The following is a 19,872-nucleotide window of genomic DNA, read 5'->3' as shown; positions in this document are numbered from 1 at the left end:
ATTTTTATATCCCTTTGCATTACTACTATTTTTGGAAGGTTTTTTATATTTATCATTTTGATGTTTTCAAGAAGTTTTTTGATCTTCTCATCATATTTCCTTATTACCAGTATCACCTCTTTCCCTATTTCTTTTTTTATTTTCAAAATATCGAGCAATATTCTCCGTAGATGAATTATGCTTTGTGTATCGGGAATTTTGATTTTTTCGTTTGTTGCTACAACATTTTTTATCTCAGGGCAAACTACGAGCTCTACGAATACAGTTTTTGATGAAGGCTGTGGATTGTTCGGAATGTTCTTGTCTGAAGAAGCGTCATTTTGTTTAGAAATCATAGACCTTGTTGTTGTTAGTACTACGTCATGATTGAGTGTTTTGAGATCGTCACTTGACATTCGAGAAAGTGCATCTGCCACCACATTATCAGTTCCTTTTGTATACTGGATCACGAAATCGAACTCCTCTAATGCAAGGCGGAATTTAGTGAGTCTGCTTGATGGGTCAGTCATTGTAAATAAGTAGACCAGCGGTCTATGATCAGTGAAAATTTCGAATGTTTTTCCAAACAAATAGGGACGAAAATGTTTTGTAGCCCACACTACTGCTAGCAATTCCTTTTCTATTGTACCATAGTTTAATTCGGCTTTGTTCAAAGCTCTGCTTGCATAAGCTATGGGTTTCCCATTTTTATTTTGTAAGACTGCACCGATGGCTGTTCCCGATGCATCCGTATGTAATATGAATTTATTATTTTCGCTGAAATCCGGAAAGTCTAAAAGTGGTGGATTTATAAATTTTTGTTTAAGTGTTTCAAATGATTGATTACATTCTGGAGTCCATGTGAAAGGAACATTTTTTCTTGTGAGCATATTAAGCGGCATACAAATGCTAGCAAAATTTTGTATGTGCTTCCTATAGTAATTGGCAAACGCAATGAATCGTTTAACTTGATCTGCGCTGGTTGGTACAGGCCAATTCTTAATACATTCAATTTTTGCTGGATCAGGTTTTATCCCTTCATTAGAAATGTAATGTCCAAGATAAACCAATTCTTTTTTTAGAAAATGACATTTTTCAGGATTTAATTTTAAATTGACTTTTTGTAATCTAGTAAAGGTAGCAATAAGATTTGTATTATGCTCCTGTAAGTTTTTCCCGAAAACAATAATGTCATCAAGATAAACCAAACATTTTTCTTGATTTAGTCCTGACAAAGCAATTGTCATAAGCCTCGAAAAAGTTGATGGGCTGATTTTAAGACCCATAGGTAATCTTGTCATCTGATATTGGCCCGTTGCTGTGGTAAATGCTGTTATTGGCCGGTCCTCTTTATTAAGTTGAACTTGGTAGTATCCTTGTGACAAATCAAGGTGCGAGAAATATTTGGCACCAGCCAATGAATCAATTACTTCCTCTATATTAGGAAGTGGAAATTTATCATCTTGTATAACTGAATTTACTTTCCGATAATCTACTACTAGCCGCCATTTTTTCGTATCATTTGATGATTTTTTAGGTACCAATAAAATAGGGCTATTCCAGTCGGATTGAGCGGGTTCAATTATGTTCTCATTCAGCATTTTATTAATCTGTTTTTCTGTTTCACTTTTCTGAAAATATGGCAACCGATATTGCTTTGAATAGCTTGGTGTTACATTAGTTTTTGCTTTAATATTAGCTTGAAGACAGCTTGAAGGTTTAAGAACGTCATTATTGAGACAAAAAATATCGTTAAATTTTAAACACAATTTTGAAATCATTTTTCTTTCATCATCTGTTAAATGTGCTAAATTTAATTCTTTAAGAAGTTGTTTGGCCCTGTCAGTATTTTCATCGTTTCTTTTAAATTCAATTATATTATAAGCTTCAGCAGGTTGAATTATTGGTTTAAAATTTTTAATGGAAGTTGGTTTGTTTGAAAAATTAACTAACTTAACAGGAAGTTTCCCATTTATTGGTGTTGCTAAACTGTTGGCAACAAAAACATGTGGCGATAATTGTTCACTCATTATTACAGACATTTCAGTTGTATCTGTATCAACATATGTAAGTAATTCAGTTCTTGCAGGTATATGAAAATTATTATAATATTTAGGTGGGGTAAAAGAAATTTTCATTTTAGAAAAATCAAAAATAGCATTAAATTGTTTTAAGAAATTGGTACCAATTAACCCATTAATATCTGACGGTAAATTATTTAGTACATGAAAACGAATAGGATATTTATTATTATCAATAGTTATTGTCGTGTCGATATATCCCATAGTTTGAGTATTGCCATTAAGGCCTCTGACCATAAACTTATTATGAGGATTAATATATACATGGTTGGGAATACATCGTTGTGCAATAATGCAACAAGATGCTCCGCTATCGATAATAAATTGGATTTTTTTTGAAAAAAGGTGACCAAAAATTTTAACGGTTTTGATTATATCAAAATCAACGAAATAAATCCAACAAATTTACGTCTTCCTCTTCCTGCGTTGGTGCATCATTGGCTGAAAAGTTTTCGTGTTGATGTGTGTTGTTTGGATTTGACCTATTTGGCAAAAATGATGAACTTCCACGAAATGCATTATTGTTTCCCCTTTGATTTCCTCTTAAGTATCGAAAACCAGATGGTCGGCGATAACCACCTCGGGCTCGCATGGGTGGTCGATTGTACCAGTTTTGTCGATGGTTCCACAATGCATCATGGTTTCCATCATTGTTTTCAAATTCAGAGGAACATTCCAAAGCATCAGAAATCGCCTTGCTTAGTGTGGGAGGATTTCTTGCTTTCAGAAAAAATTTTGTTGTTGGATTGGATAGTCCCCCTATAAACGCACGTATAGCTGTTGTTTCCACTATATTTTTCGCAGAACCTTCCGAAACAAAATTTCCAGCTGAAACATGGGCCGCTGCTAGTTTTGCAGACAAAGCTTCAATTTCTGACCCATACTCGGAAATGTCACGCTTTCCTTGCCTCTTGGTTCCCATCTCGTGTTCCACCGCCAAAGGTGTCATTTTTACAGCGAATTTTTCTTTTAGGAGTTTAAGCGCCTCCTCAATTGTATTAGCAGGAGTGATAACTCCATGTGCTACGCCTGTCAGTGTGGTTCTCAAAAATTTTAAAAAGTGATGCTCATCTACACCTTCTGAATATTCTCGAAACAACTCAACACTTTCTATATAATTCGCAAGGTCTTTTGAATTACCATCATATGGTTTAATTAGTTTTAATCCTAAATTCAAGTCAAGTTTTGTCGTCATTGTCGCGTTTTTGTTTGTCTGCTTGTTGCAAGTGTTTTGTCTGAACACTACCGAACCCACAGCCGCCACCAATTCTGTACTCACCTTCGGTTTTGTTGTTTTGTTTCTGATCGCACTTTTCCGCTCATCCACAGCGCTGCGGGTTGCTTTCTTCATTAGGTTGTCGGTAGACAAAGGCGAGATAGGCTGCTCGCTTAGGAATTTTCACGTAACTGTACATACACTAAAGTGATGATTTGATGATCGACGTTGCGGGAGTTGTTTGTCTTGTCACCAAAGTTTTAGCCTGCTGCACACAAAAGCGATGAACTCGATGATCCACGGTGTGGGTGTAACTTGTATTGTTACCCAAAACCTCTGCCTGGCACGTACAATAAACAAAGACACGATTGTCACCAAAATTTTTGCCTGTTGCACACAAAAGCGACGAACTCGATGATCCGACGGTGAGGGTGTTCCTCGTATTGTCGTCCAAAATTTCTGCCTGACACACACACACAATAGACAACGAACACGATGATCCACGATGAGGGGCGTTGTTTGTTTTGTCACCACAACTCTAGCCTGATGCACACAAAAGCGACGAACTCGATGATCCTCGGTAAGGGTGTAACTTGTATTGTTACCCAAAACCTCTGCCTGGCACGTACAATAAACAAAGACACGATTGTCACCAAAATTTTTGCCTGTTGCACACAAAAGCGACGAACTCGATGATCCGACGGTGAGGGTGTTGCTCGTATTGTTTTCAAAAATTTCTGCCTGACACACACACACTAGACAACGAACACGATGATTCACGATGAGGGGCGTTGTTTGTTTTGTCACCAAAACTTCTTTTTTTTTTTTTTTTTTTTACATGCACACTAATACAGCGAACTGGTGTCACAAGAGGGCCGGAACGGCTGCTCTTTACACGTTAACTTTTTTTTTTTTTTTTTTACACTCAGTAGGCGATGAACTCAGTGAGGCGATGACAGTAACAGTTATTTCGATTTTTTTTTTTTTTTTTTTTTTTTTTACGCCAAACACTATTGCTCTGGTTCAATCATGTGACGCATTTTTATATGGACACATTACACCGCACTTTGCTACTGCTGCTCTTTTGATGTCACAATGCAAGAAATATCACTTCTGCACGTATGGCAATGTTATACGTATGCCATATTTAGCGTTTTCCCAATATGTTGCTGTTGCTCCTGGCAGGATCGCCATGTTATGTTCTTTCAAAATATTAAATAAACACGATGTGTTTAGTTGGAGCTTGGACGCTAAATCATGCGCAGCGCGAGCTGCGCATTCCTTTTTATTCGAAACTGACAGCATGTCAAGACGGATCGCTATCGCTTAAACCGTGCACAACGGTTTCAGGTCATGGCAATATTGGTCATAATGCCATAACAAGCTGCACTGTTTTTATCTTAGCCATTTTCCATCTTATCAGTTCCTTTGCATTTAAAAACTTCAACTTAAAACACCAAGAGCGTTTTTAAATCGTTTGTAAATCGACATATGAATGCCGGTTTCCAAAATGGGGGTTCGCTTGAACGACGATTTTGAATTTCCACCTCCGAAGCTGTCAGCGGGTAGCTGTCAAAACACAATCAACCCGAACTGTCACTGTACGAGGCGCGCTGTCACAACAAACCCTCCGAATAATAAACAACAAAACACGTGCGCGCGGTGTGTGGTTTCCTCCCTGGCTGCATGTAGGAATTTGCACTAAAACACGTAAAAAAAAATGGTCACAGATAAAGCGGACGGGGCGTGCCAGCTGCACGATGTGAGGTTTTATAACTTACTGCCCCGTGCCATCGTTTGCTCATCGTTCGGACAGTCGTCGCGGAAGCTAGCACTGGCCAGGTAAGCACCGCATGGTAACCATCCCCCTCCCCGTCCAAAGCGGCCTAAACTTATCGAAATACGGGTGCATTTTCGCTCGAACAGGGACGATGGCACGATCGAGGTGTGGAACATGGCGTACGCGCCCTTTCTGGAGAAAACGATCCCCGGCGGCGAGGGTGTCTCGATCGAGGGGCTGGCCTGGGCCGGCCAGCGTCTGTTCAGCGTCAGCCTCGCCGGCACGCTGATCGAGTGGGATCTGAGCAAGATACCGTGCGTGAAGCAGTCGATCCTGGTGACGGGTAATGCGGCCTGGTGCGTCGACGTCAGCAAGGACGAGCGGCTGCTGGCGGTCGGCACCGAGGGCGGCTACATCAACGTGTACCGGCTGGACAACGAGGAGCTGGCGTACGAGCGCATCCTGGACAAGCAGGAGGGCCGCATCGTGTGCTGCAACTTTGACTGGACGGGTAACTTCCTCGTGACCGGCTCGACCGATGCCGTGCGCGTGTGGGACGTGCGCAATGGTCACGCCGTGCATAAGATGACGACCGGCCGCGCCCACAACAAGCAGGAAACGACGGTATGGGCGGTGCTGGTGCTGAAGGACTTCACCATCCTGTCGGCCGATTCGCGCGGCAAGCTGGTCGTGTACGATGGGCAGATGGGCACGGTGCTGGAGCAGCACCTGGTCTCGACCGCCGATCTGCTCTGCCTGGCGCTGAACGAGGAGAAGAACATCGTGTTCGTGGGCGGCGTTGAACCGATCATACGCGTGTTCGACCGGGCGGACAGCGGTGGCAGCGTGCGGACGGATAAACTGTTCGTCCGATCGCACAACCGGCGCGGCCACACGCACGATATCAAAACGTTGGCCACCTACGGGCGGTACCTGTTCTCCGGCGGCATCGATGGGTCGCTGCTCGTCACGTCCTCGCCACCGTTCACGCTCGATACGCACTTTCCGCTGCTGCCGGGGCCGGCCTCCATGGTGGCGGCCGACAGCCGGTTGGTGCTGCTGAAGTACGTCAACTATCTGGAGGTGTGGACGCTCGGGCCGGCCAACGCACCGGCGCCGACCCTCGGCGGCAACAAGGTGCTGCAGATACGCAGCAAAAACGACGGCCAAATACTGGCCGCCGCAATTGCACCGAACGGTCGCTGGATCGTGTACTCGACCGAACACATTGTCCGGTTGCTGCGGTACGACTACAACCGCAAGGAACCGGTCAATTCGCGCCTGGTGCGGGTACGCAACACGCCCGAACATTTCGCCGTCTGCTATCGGGCGCAGTTTACGGCCGACTCCAAGGGCCTGTTCCTGTACGATCGTACCGGCGGCGGTACGATCAACTTCTTCAGCTGTGCCGCCGCCGACGACAGTGAAGAGTGGGACCACAAGCAATCGATCGATGCCGGCCGGTGGCTGTCCGAGATGGTCACCCTGTCGGCCGTGTCCCAGTGCAGCCGGTACCTGGTGTGTGCCGATCTGGCCAGCTCGATCGTCGTGTTCGAGCGGACGGCGGCCAAGTGGAAGCGTTCGATTTCGCTCCCCCGCTACAAGCTACCACCGACGGCCCTTGCCCTCCAGCCGGGCAGAACGCGCGTAGCGGTGGCCTTCTCCGACCACAAGCTGTTCGTGTACGATTTCGACCAGTTTGCGTTCGTGTTTTCGACGTACCTGCGGCTGCCGGCCGGCACAGACCCGAACCATCCGATCAGTGGGATTGCGTTCGATCCACGCCACGAATCGGCCATGGTGCTGCAGAACGGTTCGAAGATAGTGACACTTCGGTTCGGGCCGGACATTGAGGAGGAGGTGCTGCAGCAGGAGGAAACCAGTCGGGCCAAGAAATGGCGCCCGGTCGCGAACGGCAGCGAGCAGCAGGACGGCGAGGGCAGTCTAACGAAGTGCAAGCTGCGCATGGTACGCGACGCACCGCGGCTGGTATCGATCGAGTGGCTGGGCGAGAGCGAGCTGGTAGCGATCCAGGCCAATGCGCTCTCGATGGTCGAACATTTGCCGGCTGCGTTCCGCATCAAGCGGTACGGCAAGACGTAAATATGTACGCGTGTACGGAACTGGGGGGGAAAACAAGCATTACAATAAAACCTCTTCTACAATAAATCGATCGTTTTTTTTTCTCTCGGATTTCGTGACAACAAGCTCGGGCTGTGTAGGGATAGATTGTTTGGAATTTTTGGTTTTATTTTCTTCTCCTCGTTCGGGGTGTCACAGTTCCAGCACACGCTCACACAAACACACACACGCATACACGCTCTCGATCAACATACACATTTTCACTCATCCATCTCTCTCTCTCTCTCTCTCTCTCTCTCTCTCTCTCTCTCTCTATCTCTCTCTCTCTCTCTCTATAGTGGTAAGCTTCCCCGTGATCCTCATCACCAAAGGTCCTTCTGTACGTACTGTGTGTGTATGCCGGGCGAGTTAGTTATTGTTCGTTTCTCTCTTATTCTATTGTGTATAGTGGGGGGAGGCTTTTTTGCTTAGATGATTTGTGTTTGCTTTCGTGTGTCTTCTTTTCTGTGTATTTAGTAACTATTTCGATGCACAGTTGGGTGTGGTTGGGTTCAGCACTGATGCAATTTGCGCATTAGCTGAATAAGCTTCCGTCTTCGTGTCTTTGTTTTACTGGTTACACTGACTTTTCCTGTTCAAGTCTCCTCCATTTTCGATTACAATAGCATTGTTTGAATTACATTCTGTTCCTGCCTCTCTCTTCACAATCGTTTATCTACGCTTCTTTCGTACTAAATGTGGAAAGATGTCTTGCTTACATCGTGGTGCTCGGCGGCCCTCAAGTCAAGTTTTGCACTTATTTTCCTCCCTCCATACACAGTGCTACACACCACCACTGTGGTGAGAGAGTGTCTGCCCGGGTGGCGTACAGGGTAGTTCTTGCGATACAGTAGTAACGATAACAATAGAGAAAACGCATCAAACCATTTTCCTTTAATTGGGTTAGCCAGTAACGAGGATTTTACTGTCGAACAACTAACACAATGCCAATATCGACGGGGAGGATGATAAATGCGCGCGCACGACAGCAGCAATTGTGTTGATTGTTTTTTAACCGTTGTTAGTACTCGAGAATTTGCTAAACGTGTTTGTCGTACAGGAAAAAAATTCTCTACAAAAAGGCAATTTTTCATAGCCCGGGGGGGGGGGGGGGGGAGGAGGTTCTTCTCACACCGCTCCGTTACCCCCGTTAACAAATTACACAATCATCCGAATAGTCTTTTTGTTGTTGTCTATAATTCGCAATAGGTTACCAATCTGAACTAAACTAACGTTAACGCACGAGTTAATCTTTTCTAGGGGTGATAATACAATTTTGCGATCGAATCAGCTACCGGTCGATTCAAATATTTTTCTTTTTTTTTGCTAAATTACTCGTACTCGTGGTTTCGTTCTGGCTGATCAATTGCCACCCGGGGGTGAGCGAATGCGTTTCGCCGTTAAAACGTGTACAAACGGAAAAACTCAAAGACAATATTAGCTAGGAAATGAAATCGATCCTTAAAAAAGAGAAGGAAACACATTCAACGTGCGCGTGGCGTTGCTGTAATTTATGGATTTCCCTTTGTCTAGAGCGAATTTGCGTGTTAATGTTTAATATGCGCCTCATTTTGTGCCTCTTTTCGAATGCTGTTTGTTCCTTTTTTGTTTTGCTTGTTTAAATAATGTTCGCTGTTACACTATATTCCGATAATACATTTGGTGAAGGTTTATGATCACTATTACAAATTTTAAAGTATTTAATGTGTATTGCTGTTGTTGTTGTTGTGTGTGTGTGTGTGTGTTTGTGTTATGTTCTATAGATTCTCAAAAGACTTACGCGATAACAACAAATTTTATTCACTTTCCATTGTTTTGTTCTTCTGCTTGGATATTTCAGTATTTTCAGTTGTTTGTTCTGTTTGCATGATTCAATTGCCACACGGGGCAGCTATATGCTGCTGTTCTCGCTTTGTAAAATAGTATAGAACACATCTGAATTCGTGGTAGCCAGCAGTGTATTGGTAAAGTGTACATTTTTGTTTTCGATATATTGTGATTTCGTTCATTGCGTTTTGTTCGTTCGTTCGTTTCTGCTGTGAATGATAACGATGAAACAAACAAACCCGACATTTAGTTTTTTTTTCCGGCCATACGACAAACGATACTAATGATAGAGTTAAAACATTAACTAATGTTTAACCACAACCGGTCTTTCGTGCGCGCTCGATGCGCGCTGCCAGATTTGCGCTGTACCGTTGGTGCATCCGCCACTGCACGCATGATAAGGTTTTGTGCTCTCTCTAACAACTTTTGCGTTCGAATGCGTTTTAACGGTGGTGGTCGTGTGTGTGTGTATATGTCTTGTGTACGTGGTGCTTTTCAATGGGAAAAGAACTGAAACAATCTCTTCTCTATCCATGGGCTCTACTATTCATAACTAAACAATGTTCTAGCATCCTACTATCCTTCTCTCTCTCTCTTTTTCTCTCTTTTCAACTGCTTTTGTCGCTCGTCTTCCTTCGTCCTCGTTTGAAGTAGCTAATGTCCCGGTAGAAGAACTGTGCCTTGCCTACTAAAGTTTGATGTGAGCGCTTTTCCGCCCGCAACTAGCCGTTTTCTCACTTCCGGTTGTTTTTTTGTTTTCTTATCACACGTTACACGCTTATTTACTTCTTTTGTTTGCTATCATCAACTGTCACTGTTTGCACCTTGCACCGCCCGTTTCAAACACTACCATTCTTCCCGTCTCCCACAAGCCCGCTCACAATTCTTCATACATATACAATTTATAAAGGGTGTGCGCGGTAGTAAATGGGGGTGTGCTACCCCCCCACCATCTTCGCACACTTTCGTTTTAATTATAAGTTTTATCAAGATACACTTAAATGCCTAGGATAGATAGTTTCATACGGTTTTGTTCGATTTAAATTAAACTAAAAAAACACATGTAATCTTTGTTTATCTCATTGTGCGCGCTCGCTTCTTCTCCCTCCTTGCCCTGTCCCTACAGAACACACGCATCGAGAACCCCCCGCAATGCGTGCGCGTGGAATTAGCCTACAACACTAATAACGCATCGAAAAGTAAGCATTCGCGCGTCATCTTATACTTCGTAGTGTGATGCAGTGGTGCTAAACAAAAAACAAACAAACAAAACTTACACGATATCTAACAAAACAGCGCCAGTAGCAGTAAAAAGCGTAAGATTCGCTTCAAACACACTCTAAAAACACAAAACAAATTCTTGAGTAGAAGGGGTGCAAAAAGTAGGATTTCGGTTTCATAATTAAAATTTCACTAGTTTTAGGATGAGTTTGGAAAGGACAAAAAGAAAGAGAGACAGATAATCCTCAAAATAATCTCAAAAAAATTAAAGTAGTTTGTTCTAGGCTAATATGCTGTTGTCTGTGAGTGTGTTTTATGTGTTTGCAGAAAAAAGTATGCTGTATAAGTAGAAGCGGATACCGTCTCCTTCCCAAAACACTGGAAGTGGCCGAAAACAAATATGCTTCCTCACTACCCCCACTTGAAAAGCACTTGCGACTACACACGCGTGTTTTTTCCTGTTTTCACGAGCCTGCCTTTCACTACGGTTCTCCGTTGGATCGTTTGAAGTGCCAAACAAAGATCCGTACAGTTATGATAATAGTAGTAGTAGTAGTAGTAGTAGCTTTAGCGATAGTATTAGTAACAGGGGGAGGAGGAATCGTGCAATCGGCCAACCGCACGCTTTTCTCCCTCCTCTCCTTCTTTGCGCTTTTGGTATCACTGATGCAGTCTCGGGTGCGTTTGATGCGCGGGGCGCGTGCTTCTTTCATTTTTTTTGTTTTTGTTTAGGCTGCGAGCAGATTTCGAATGTTTTTCGGCGTGTTGTCCTCGTTCAGGTGTTTCGTGGTGTAGCGGAGCGCGTTCAGCAGCGGTTCCGCCTTGACGGCCGGCTGTGCCTGCAGCAACCGGACGCAGCCCTTCACGTCGACGTGGGCGCCCCGCGCGAACGCACCGACCGGGTGGACGTGATCGTACAGTATCACCAGACCGACCATTACTCGCAGCAGCAGCAGGTGCGTTTCTTCCCGCTCGATCTGTGCCAACAGTTTGCTGTAAGGAACCAGACAAGGAAGGAGATTAATTGTAAGCTCCATTGAAGATGGGAACTGGTGATGGGAACAATGAAGTTTTAGTCGGAATCGTTACCGACTAGTTCCGTTTTTTTGTGGAATCGAATATTCGGAGTAGGACCGGAGTCAGTTTCCGAAATCTTTTCCGGAACTCAGAACAGACTCAGGAACCGGATCCGGAATCGATTCCGGAATTGGCTCCGGAATCGGAGTCGGCTCCGGAATCGTTTACGAATTCGGAACTGGAATCGGCTCCGGAGTCGGAATCGGTTCCGGAATTGATTCCAAAAACGGAAGTTTTGGTCGGAATCGATTCCGACTAGTTCCAAATTTTTGTGGAACCAATTCGAGATAGTAGGTCCGTAGTCAGATTCCGGAATCGGCTCTTGAATCGGCTCCGGAATCGAGTTTCTCGAGCACTCCAGAATCGATTCTGGATTTGAAATCGACTAAGGATTCGGATCCGGATTCGGCATCAACTCCGGAATCGAAATCGGCTCCAGAATCGGCTACGGAATCGGAGTCGGTTCCGCAATCAGGAACGCCTCCGGAATCAAGTTCGCTTTAGGTATCTCCATGAGAATAGGCGTTTGGGTCCTATGCAGCTACGATTGTATCGATAGCCGCCAAGAACCTAAATTTACCTGTAAACGATCCATTCTTAGTAGATTTCGAAGCCGACTCCGATTCCGGAATTGGCTCCAGAGTAAGAATTGGCTCCAGAGTAAGAATTGGCTCCAGAATTGATTCCGAAAATGGAATTGGAGTTGGCTCCGAAATCGAAATCGGTTCCGGAATCGATTCCAAAAACGGAATCGGAACCGGGTAGTTCCAATTCCGAGCTCCCACCACTAATAAGAACCAAAGAAAAAAAGGAACGTTGTTCTATGCTTACGGATTCTCGAGCATCCGGAGGCAAACTTTCGCCATCGTGCCGAGCGTTTCGGTCGTGTTGTCGACGTTGTCGGAATTGTCCTGCACGAACTTGGACGTCGCTTCGCTCAGCACCTTCAGCATTGGGGTCGCGTGCGCATAGAACAGTGACATCCGGTTCGCCAGCTCGGTACTGATGATCATCTCGTTCGTCTGGTCGAGCCGCTGCCGGCTGGCGATGCGTCTGTAGTAGCTGAAATCGTTCTGTATCGCAGGCGTTTTCATCTAGCAAACGAAGAATGGGAGAAGCATTAGCATTCCAGTACGTACCGGCAGCAGCATTCATCATTACCTTGTATTCGTCAAATTTGAGCACAAACTCCAGTATCTCGGCCAGCTGCTTCACCAGTGCCTGCTGCGTTTCCAGGTGCTGCGTTGGGTTGAGCCGGCCGCCCACCAGCTGTCCCAGCAGCTTCGGCACGATCCGTTCCAGCTCGAGGGAGTGTTCGTAGCAGCGCTTCAGCTTCTCCACCAGCGGTATCACAATGTTCCACGCCTTCTCCTGGCATTCGGGCGAGGGGTCCGCAATCGCTTCCCGGATTTCCTTACCGGCGCCCTGTAAATAAAGAAAACGAAAAAAAAACGGAAATAAATAGCCAATTCTATAGACTTTTAAAGACGATTCAGAACACTCAAAATCACGCCACAGAACACAAGAAGCGTTTCGTGTGTATGTGATTTCGCGCAAATCGCGTGCGCGAGAACAACTTTCCCTAGAAGGATTGGCGCCACCGCAAAGAACGGCGTGATAATACGAATGGTTTGAACGAAATCAAAACGTCAGTGACGGCCCACTTGCTTCGAGGTTTTTTGTTGGAACATAATTGCTATCCGTGGCTTTCCGCCCGACCAGTGACAAACGATCGCGTGCAGCCTTTGGGAGGAACGCTTGTCCGTTTAAAAGCGTTGGAAAAATTGAAATTAAATCCACAAAAAAACCCTTGGCTGAAGATCGCCTCCAAAAACCGCAAACTGCCCACTCGCATGTGGTTTAATGTATCGTTTTCTCTCCAGTAGGTTGGTCACTACAGTGTCCATCCATATCGACAACAAACGAAGCTGTGAGCGGACTAAGGGGCAAATCATCCGTTCCGTACCGATCACTTTTGCCAAAAAAGGTAATGCTGTCGCGTTAGCCCGAGTAATGATGATGCAAAGCGCCATCGATCGATCGCCTTCAGTGTGTGGCGCTGTGCCTTCGCGATGTACGCAATGCTGTGAAGCTCTCAGTCTCATTTACATCCACAACAAAATCCGAAAAAGTAACGTCCCCTCATTTATTTTCGTATTTGGATTTCGAAGACATGATGTGTGGGATTTGTGTGGGATTTGTCTAAGCGCGGCTTATGAAACAATGTTCGAAAAACATTCTTCTCGTCAATTCAGTACAGAAAAAACCCTCCTTGGAGGGCGCCATAAGACTCCAACCAGTCCACTAACCTTGACTTTAATCGCTTACAATGCGCGCGCTCCACCATACGCCTTTCGAGCCGTTTGTGTCTCTTATCATTACACCTCCTCCTCCTACTCCTACTCCTACTCCTGCTCCACGTTCGAGTTGATTCAGTTTACACCAAAAAGCCCTAGCAATACAGTTCGCGGTCGGGCCCTGGAGAGTTGCGAACTTGGATCAACACCATATCACCACCCTTGTCATGTCCATCAACCCCCCCCCCATTTCCTCCCCATCCCATCCGACAGGGCGGCAGCCAATGCGACGGTAGGGAGAAAAGATGACGCGTGCGGACGTCTCGCGGACGTTTCCTATTTCCCTTCACACACACACATACACACACATCCGGTGGTGCGCCCCGGGAGGTTGATGCGTTGATGATGGGAGATGGGGGAGGAGATTGGCAAGCCAATGCCTTTTTCGGGGACAGATAACACAGTGGAGTGGTGGGGTTTGTAGAAGTGCGCTTTATTGTGCGCACAGCACGCAAATGTGTCTGCTGGGGGTGTCGTATCTCATGCGTTTATTATTCGTTTTAACCCTCGAAAATGGCTGTATCCCATTGGTTTGATAAGTATAAGCAAGCGTTTGGTACAAAAACACATGGCATTAGATATCAGTTTAGTCATTCTAAGATAGTCGAGTCACCGAAGGGTTAATACACAAATCAAGCTACACGTACAGCAATGGGGTAAATGGGCAATAATAAGCTTCTGCTGGTACTGGTACTGCTGTGCAGGCCGCCACACCACTTCATTCACAATGGTTTGTTTTTCCGCTGCCGTCATAATGTTGGCGCATAAATTATCGCCAGCCCTGTCCGCGGCCCGCTACCATCATTCGGGGGGCGAATCATTCGCCGTGTCTAAACCACATGATTTTGGAACTTACGCGGCAAAAGGGAAGAGGTGGATACCGGATGAATCATTATTGGTGTTTGTCTTCAACTTCTCTCTTTTATTGGCGAATGTATACGCAAAACTACACCGTATTACACGCTGGCGCACGCGGATGGCGATCATCAGAATGTTTGCTCAATCGATTCGTTCATACAAGCAGAAGATAAACACACACGCTCGGGATCGTAAAATCGATCGACTTTGGTTTGCTTTTTGCGCTCCATTTTAGAGCCATTCTTACGATAAAAAGTTAAAATATTATTCAGGCTTATCCCATTTTTTTTTTCTTTGGCTCAACAACCGATGTCGCTCAAGGCCTGCCTGTACCCACTTGTGGGCTTGGCTTTCAGTGACTAATTGATTCCCCCCCCATAGCAGGATAGTCAGTCCTACGTATTTGTACTATTTGGGGATTGAACCCATGACGGGCATGTTGTTAAGTCGTACGAGTTGACGACTGTATTACGAGACCGGCTTATCCCATACATAGGATTTAATTGTTCAGCTACTTTCTTCTCATTGGAATCCAACAGTTTTGGCTCAATTTGAGTATGAGAACATTAACAAAGTGAAATTAAAATCCATCTCTAACACGATCGAGCTTTAAAATTGTTCACCAAATCGACACTCCATCGGCACTCCATCCAAAACGGAAAAAGGAGCAAGAGTTCTTCCTCTTAAACCCTCCACGATAAGACAGAAAATGCTCAAAATGCTTTCGCTCGAGGCTAAACCCATTTACGGACGACAGGGTTCGTTTTTTCTCTTTCTTCGCGTGACGTGACCGGGAAAGAAATGCTTCAACGTGCACACAGCAAGAGAAGTGGTGGCGTTGTCCTTACAACGAAGGGGGCCAAACAGCAGATAGGTCCAACGTTTCATTCGCACCTTTGCACAAGTCAGAGAACGGGCCCCTTCCCTCCATCGGTTTGTTAAAGTTGTTTGACATCTTGAAGACTTTTTTTGACTTCATTTTCCCTTCTTCGTGCCAGCAACCCGAGATGAGATGCAATCAAGCAGTTAATAGGCCACAACTCTACCCGGCTCACCTGCTCGACGATGATGATGATGGGCGGCTGTTTTCTTCTTAATTCTATTTACCACCACCACCGGGGAAGAGAACTCCAAAACGTCGCGGAGAACTCCAAGTGTCGTCGCTACCGAGTTTTTCTTCTCCCCAGGCGCTAATGGCAATTTCACATTAATTCACGCCAAATTAATGAAATAATGATCGTGCCCTCATACACACTCTGTCTCTCACTTCATGGAGTGTGGTTGGAAGTGAGTGTGAAATGAAGGTTTAAAGTATCGTCTCGTTTGCTTCAGAACAGGGACTAGCTTACAACGGCAACTTCTCTTCAAAAGAACGAACGGCCTCCTCTTCGCCAACGGTTCAAAAGGCTTTTATGCAAGCTGGACAATGCACGCGCACTGCAATACTGCGACAGTGACAGTCCAAACTAGCACCCGCATTGGTTGTAATTGTGCAACAACCTTTACACACGCAAAAAAAAGCACCCAGATCCTGTGCACGTGTACACGTTCACGAGCTCATTCATTACGAATTTCTGCCTGCGTTTCTGTTGCGCCAGCGGGACCGGTGGTGTGGAATGCATTCTCGAGAGGTTATTGCACTTTATTACGCTCGGTGTCTCGCGAAGCAGAACAATAAAAGGACGAGAGAATATTCGTATCCTTTTAATCGTCTTTCGAGTGTAAGGTGTGAAAAACGCACCAGTATCAGCTGGTACATTGCTGCGCTGGTAGTGTGTGTGTGTAACCGAGAGAAAACGTGGGCCCTCTTCACAAACCAAGCTTACACATCATTCCACATTTTCCAGGTGATAAAGCGTCCGCTCTAGTGATGTGCTCTCTAGAGCGTATCCACGACTCCGATCCAACTCTGGCTATTGTTAGTCTGATTCCGATTCCGGCGAAATGGGAACCACTAGTTCCGCCCGGAGTCGGAGTCGTCGGGAGTCGTAGTCGTATGGGACGGAGTCTTTTGGAGTCGTCCGGAGACTTTTGGAGAGTTTTGGAGTATTTGGAGTCTTTTGGAATTTTTTGGAGTTTTTGGAGTTTTTTGGAGTCTTTTGAAGTCTTTTGGAGTCTTTTGGAGTCATCCACAGTTGTTCGAAGTCGTCCGGAGTCAACCGGAAATAGAGTCGGTTGAAGTTAACTGGAGCCGTCTAGTGCAATCAGAGCCGTCTGGTAATCAGGTATTTATTTTGTTGTGTTTTTTCAGTGTTTTTTTGTGCGTCCTCTTCGTATACCTTTGTTACGAAGTTGGTCTCTGGACGACTCTGGACGACTTCGCAGAATTCCGGACGACTCCGAAAGACTCCGACCCGGACATCTATGATTCCGGATGACTACGACACCGGACGACTTCGAAAGACTACGACTCCGGATGACTACGACAGCGGACGACTCCGGACGACTACGACTCTGGACAACTCCGACTCCAGTCAACTCCAACTCCGGATAATGCTGTGCGGACCTACCTTCCAGAGTTGGTTCCGAAATAGTCAGAGTCGGATCGGAGTCGACTCCGGATGTTTGCCAAACTTTACCCATCACTAGTCAGAGCTCCTAACATCTCTCAGGAGATGGCACGCATCCGGTTTGAAGTACACCACACTCGCGCATTTTTCTTTCTTTCGGAACGTTTAAAATAGGGCACGAGACGATAGCGCGCTAACGTTGTCATCTCTGAACTTATCTCTTGGACAAGGGGAGGGGCTTTTTTTTAAATAGACATAGATGATGCCAAAAGGTGGTCTAGTAAATGAATCCTCGGGCAGCTGTTAACACAACATGCTCTCGTTCCACCGTCAAGTCGACTTGAAATTGAATAAAGCTGTACGCCTCAAGTGATGTTTTGCAGTTCGACGGGATAGTACGGAAGGTTGGGTTGTGGAAGCTTTAAACCCACTCTTTATCGCTTCGTCTGTTCTGCAACGGTAAGCTGTGTTTAGTTTTCTGCACTATATCATTCTGTTCTTTTTTTGTGTGTGAGCAAGATAAGAATAACAGAAGCAGAAGAATTGCACCGGAAAAAGCCTCAATCTGCCCATCACTTATGCTTGGGTTTTTGCATTCCACTATCGGGAGTGTTCTCTATCTGATTATGGTAACAGTGAAGGAACGCTTGTCGGGTGGGTCAGTGATATGGAGAGTACCGTACAATACATGGATGGCTGCTTATTTGCTAGCTTTCCTAAACTTCCTCCCGTGCGGTTGCGTGCTTCTGAGAAATTGAGCACCAAGAATTGAGTAGGTCTTCTAGCCACGATTTCGATAAGTGGCACACACAATGCCCATACAATCACGTGTCACGGAACGATTCGATAGTGATAGATTCTACTATCCTCCCGATAGATCGCGGAACGATAGATTCTTCTACTAAGGGGGGGGGGCCTTAATAGTACCGGCACATGATAACCCTCTGCGCGTAGGAACATTCCCTTAAAGGCAGCAAAAGTGCTTACTTCTAACTTCCAACGGTGGCGGAACAGGAAACGATCGGAGTTCAACCGAACGGAACACGTGCCGCCTTATGTGTGTGTGTGCGCGGTGAAATGTTGCCGCTTTTTTGTTCTTCTCCATCCACCCCGCATCGTACACCGTGTGTTTACGCTTCACGTACTTCCTTCTTCTCTAGGCCACGTCTAGCCGGAACGAGAAAGAGAGAGAGAGAGAGAGATAGAGTCTCGGCCGTACGTAATCGGATTAGGTAAATTGTTTATGCGATACCGTTCGATGATTGAATGCTCCAACCCCGGCCTGGCTTGGCTGCGGCTGCTAATTACCTTAGCGAAACGAATTGTCCATGCAAAACGGCATCCGGGGTAAAGTCTCGGTGGATGGATATGAGGATGGAAGGCTTTCCTTTAACGTTCTTCTTCGCGGGGGGGGGGGGGGGGGTTTTCGAGGGGTAGTTGTTAGACAGTAGCATAGCAAATTATGTACAATCTAAACTGCTCCATTACTTTCGTGATTTGTAGTTCAATCTTTTGTCTGCCTCTGCTTTAGTACTGCGCCTCATGCATATCTAAACTAAGCATTAATTTGCTTTTTTGTAGCTTTACATCAAGTCATTAAAACGCTAGCAATCGTTTCTTTTTTTCCGTCTCGAATATTTATCACCCAATATTTTACATAAGTAGCAAGAAAAAAAGAGCAGGAAAAAGTCGAGCATTTCATAATTATGTCCGACCGCATGCCCCTTGTCACCGTGCCAAACTCGTCATCATCATCAGCACGTCCACATCACTGTCACATCTTCAGATTCACCTTCAAAAAACCGGCCCCAACTGTTTTCCACGCTTTTTTCCCCTTTTTCCTAGCTCTGATTTATAATCACTCATCAACCCTCAATCGAAAACGGTTCGCAGCGGGAAAAGGCATGTGTATTAATAAATCATGTCGCGACTTCCAATCCCATCCGAACGCAAAACCAGCTAGACCGCAGCATGGTCCCACCAGAGCTTTGCGAGGGATTATTAGGTAAAACCCCCAACTCCGTAACAGAATAGCGCGTTTGGAGGGCGTAGAGCGTAAGTGTGTTGTCGGCTCTGGGTCGAAATGCATTCACGTTGCAGTTCGGCTTTTTCTGCTGCTGCACTGAGGCCGCCGGTGGTTGTACTTTTTGCATGCTCGAGTTACTCTCTCAGATTTTGAACTGTTTTTCTTCTCGCATTAGTTACGATCTGCTGATGATACGCACTAATGGGGGAGACACAACAACAGTCCAATGGCAGTAAGGTGCTGCAATAAGAATCGCCCGGTGGAGCATCGGGTTGGGTGTGTTGCATTGCAAATGCCCCAGTGGGGAGGCTCGATCAGCTTTCCTCGACAAGCGCAACCAACCGACCGACCGAGAGCAAGATACATAATTAATTATTTAATCAACATGCATGCGGCCGGGGGGGGGGGGGGGGGAGGTGGGCTGCTCCGTGGAATTGCATTTTCAGGCGGGGAAGATCAGCGGCATTTCTAGCAGCGCTGATGAGTATGCAGCCGAGCATGAAAATAAATCAGCAGCAGCCCTGCGCGCATGAAGGGGCGCGTTTACACTTCAAAGTGAGCAAAAACACACACACACACACACTTCGTTCACTTAGAACGTCTTGGGCAGAAATGGATTCGATGGTGGATGGTGTTTTTGCACAGGTTAACGACATACCAACGAAACGACGGGAGTGCCGGGATTCCTTTCCCCGCGATGCCAGACGAATAACCGTTTTACCAAACCGTGCTCAATCCAGCGTGCCCCTTCTCGTCGTCAGCGAGCCGTGTTGATTGATTGATTGGTCAGGAAATCAATTGAACGGCTGACCGAGATTT

At 45.7% G+C, this 19,872-nt stretch overlaps 2 protein-coding genes across 6 annotated transcripts in view; one reads left to right on the top strand and one right to left on the bottom strand.

Moving 5' to 3' along the window:
* Positions 1–4,889: 4,889 nt before the first annotated feature.
* On the top strand, positions 4,890–7,225 carry LOC1276765 (U3 small nucleolar RNA-associated protein 4 homolog). The gene is made up of 2 exons (XM_316150.5): positions 4,890–5,118; positions 5,203–7,225. The coding sequence occupies exons 1-2, from the start codon at positions 4,997–4,999 to the stop codon at positions 7,157–7,159; spliced, it is 2,079 nt and encodes a 692-aa protein (XP_316150.5). The 5' UTR covers positions 4,890–4,996; the 3' UTR covers positions 7,160–7,225.
* Positions 7,226–7,281: 56 nt separating this feature from the next.
* LOC1276764 (CYFIP-related Rac1 interactor B) overlaps positions 7,282–19,872 on the bottom strand; it is a 37,304-nt gene continuing 24,713 nt past the window's right edge. For all 5 annotated transcript variants that reach the window (XM_316149.5, XM_061641383.1, XM_061641384.1 and 2 more), the window contains exons 3-5: positions 12,464–12,727; positions 12,134–12,396; positions 7,282–11,218 (exon numbers count right to left, since the gene is read on the bottom strand). In XM_316149.5, the coding sequence (XP_316149.4) occupies positions 10,954–11,218; positions 12,134–12,396; positions 12,464–12,727 (792 nt within the window). In that variant the 3' untranslated portion in view covers positions 7,282–10,953. The remainder of the gene's footprint in view (positions 11,219–12,133; positions 12,397–12,463; positions 12,728–19,872) is intronic.

The sequence above is a fragment of the Anopheles gambiae genome, chromosome 2, assembly GCF_943734735.2.
Source record: "Anopheles gambiae chromosome 2, idAnoGambNW_F1_1, whole genome shotgun sequence".
Classification (NCBI taxonomy): Eukaryota; Metazoa; Arthropoda; class Insecta; order Diptera; family Culicidae; genus Anopheles; species Anopheles gambiae.
Note: the sequence above shows the minus strand (reverse complement) of the source record. Positions and strands in the feature narration are given on the sequence as shown.

Excerpts from the sequence above, each read along its gene's own strand:
- LOC1276765 (XM_316150.5), top strand. The coding sequence starts at position 4,997 with ATGGTCACAGATAAAGCGGACGGGGCGTGCCAGCTGCACGATGTGAGG. Across the intron at positions 5,119-5,202 it reads CGGAAGCTAGCACTGGCCAG|GGACGATGGCACGATCGAGG; the intron begins GTAAGCACCGCA and ends TCGCTCGAACAG.